This window comes from Bipolaris victoriae (assembly GCF_000527765.1).
Source record: "Bipolaris victoriae FI3 unplaced genomic scaffold scaffold_369, whole genome shotgun sequence".
Lineage (NCBI taxonomy): Eukaryota > Fungi > Ascomycota > Dothideomycetes > Pleosporales > Pleosporaceae > Bipolaris > Bipolaris victoriae.
In genome coordinates, this window is record NW_014575023.1 from 562 (window position 1) to 2,710 (window position 2,149).

A 2,149-nucleotide genomic window follows, 5' to 3' on the forward strand; every position below is an offset into this window, starting at 1 on the left:
CTAGCAGCCCGAGTGCTGCAACTTGAAGCGTCAAACAAGGCTGCTTCTGAGCATAAACCAAGGAAGCGGAAGCGGATCCAAGAGGGTGGGGACCTTTCAAAAGAACAGGCAGAGGATTTGATAGCTGGACTAGATGTTAGAGCGCAGGTAGACGGGGAAACGCGTGAAGGTAGGGCCCGAACAGATGCAATCAAGCAGCGCAAAAGGCACTGCAAGCGCTGCGAAAAGACGGGACATAGTTCCCGCACGTGCGAAAAAGAAATAATAGAATTTAATGATTAACTAATATTGTCTAGTTTTAGCTATAATATGTCCTGGTGGTGTTGGGCAATTACGTGCAGAAGTTATGATAATCTGTTGGGGTGCGTCACTCGCTATGCACCTACGTTAACTATATATAGGTGTCACAGGATAGACGCCCTTTAGATATCTCCTCAATAGAAATCTCGGTTTTCTCGCAGAATCTGGGTGCTACCTAAAGCACCCAGATTCTATCTACTACTACCTGGTCCGATTGTTGCTTAGGCAACCAGTATTGTATATAGATAGCTACGTAGTCTAGAGCCTAGCTCTCTATCGGATACATTCTCTCGTATATCCAGCGTTTGCTCCCGAGAGCGCGGATCCTTACAGTAAGCCATGGCTAGCGAATGTGACGATCTCGTCGAGTAAGTTCTGGGAAAGTGATAATTCCCGAAGGTTTACCTAGGCTGAAATGCCATCCGAAAGAGGGGTATTTTCAGCAGAACGGAGTTTAAGCTCAGATGTATTGAAACCTGACATAAAAGCTATACTATATTCCGCTGATAACTTGCAGAACATAAAAAGCTGTACAAGTATCACTGCTTAGCTATCTACAAATGTTCTCATAATTCAGCTATTTGTGTACAGTGGTTTTCGGCATTGTTCCCCTTATTTTCTAACCCTCACAAACCACAGTCGGTAAGGAACCATGTCTAGTTCTAACTGTAGACTTCAGCTGATTTCCAGATTAAAAAGGCAGACAACGAAAGATGATGTGGTTGTTCATAGACCGAGACTCGCGAGTCAAGATGCGCAATGAAGCCGAACAGAAACAACTGATTGAAGAATATAAGGACTCTGAAGAACTACGCATCCGAGAGGCACATCCAAAAGTGAAGTTCTTAACATACAAAGTTGTCATGCTCACGATTTGGAGCCTCTGCTTGGTATTTTGGACCGGAATGTTGCTTGCAACGTCGAAGCCGACGTGGCCAGCGTCGCGTACCTTACACTGCGGGAACTCGACAGCTGAAGCGAAGAGCCTTGGATGTGTATACGATATACTATCCGGGGATTGGATGCCAGAACAATGCTTTGACAAGGAGACGATGAACGAATATGAGGAGGCTGGTCCTTGGCTGTGGTGGGCAGACAGGGAAGGAACTCAGACCCTCAGCCGTGAAGAGACTAGCGAGCGCACTTCACCAGGACCTCCATATTACGGCACCCCACTTGATCATGCTGCGCATTGTTTGTATACTTTCAAGAGAATGATTAAGTTAAGGGACCAATGGGGAAGGCTACCACCATCATCCTCCACAGAGTGGCATACAAATCATTGTGTTGGTTTCCTGATGTCATTTATCACTGCTACCAAGGAGACATCAGACCCAGTCACCTATAGAAAATACTCCTCAAACGCTGGATTCTCAACTTGCGTTGTTGGTGGTTAAATTACAGCTGGTGAGAGTTTGTCTGACGATTCGGTGGAGTGACGTGTGCGAGAATAGAGGTGCCGGACAGGCCAACGCCAGATCGCGTCTTACAACACAACCTAGAAGTACCACGTCAAAACAGCGACTTCGAGTTTTCTAGAATAGGTGTAATTTCGATTAAACATATACAAATCCGTCATAAAAAATCAATTGCAACTTATCCCAAGTCGTGCAGCCTACACGCTGTAAAGCTAGAAGCTATAGAAGTCGGCAATTTTAGACACGTCTCACTTCTAACACAGAACACACAGACCACGCGGATTACTAAGCAGAATGCCGCCAGACAGCGTGTCAGATACTAACTAGTTAGTTACTTAACTAACATCTCCCCCTATGTCACGCAAATCCCCCCGTACCGCAAACAGCCTGCGATTTTAGTATCTCGGAACCCGCCCTATCGCTAGTATTGC

General features: G+C 45.8%; 1 protein-coding gene across 1 annotated transcript; it reads left to right on the top strand.

The window, feature by feature from the left end:
- Positions 1-1,052: 1,052 nt before the first annotated feature.
- Positions 1,053-1,697, top strand: COCVIDRAFT_32161 (hypothetical protein; the record flags this gene model as incomplete). Its single annotated transcript, XM_014694519.1, has 1 exon — positions 1,053-1,697. One exon carries the CDS (start codon positions 1,053-1,055, stop codon positions 1,695-1,697), a length of 645 nt encoding a protein of 214 aa, XP_014550005.1.
- Positions 1,698-2,149: the final 452 nt, after the last annotated feature.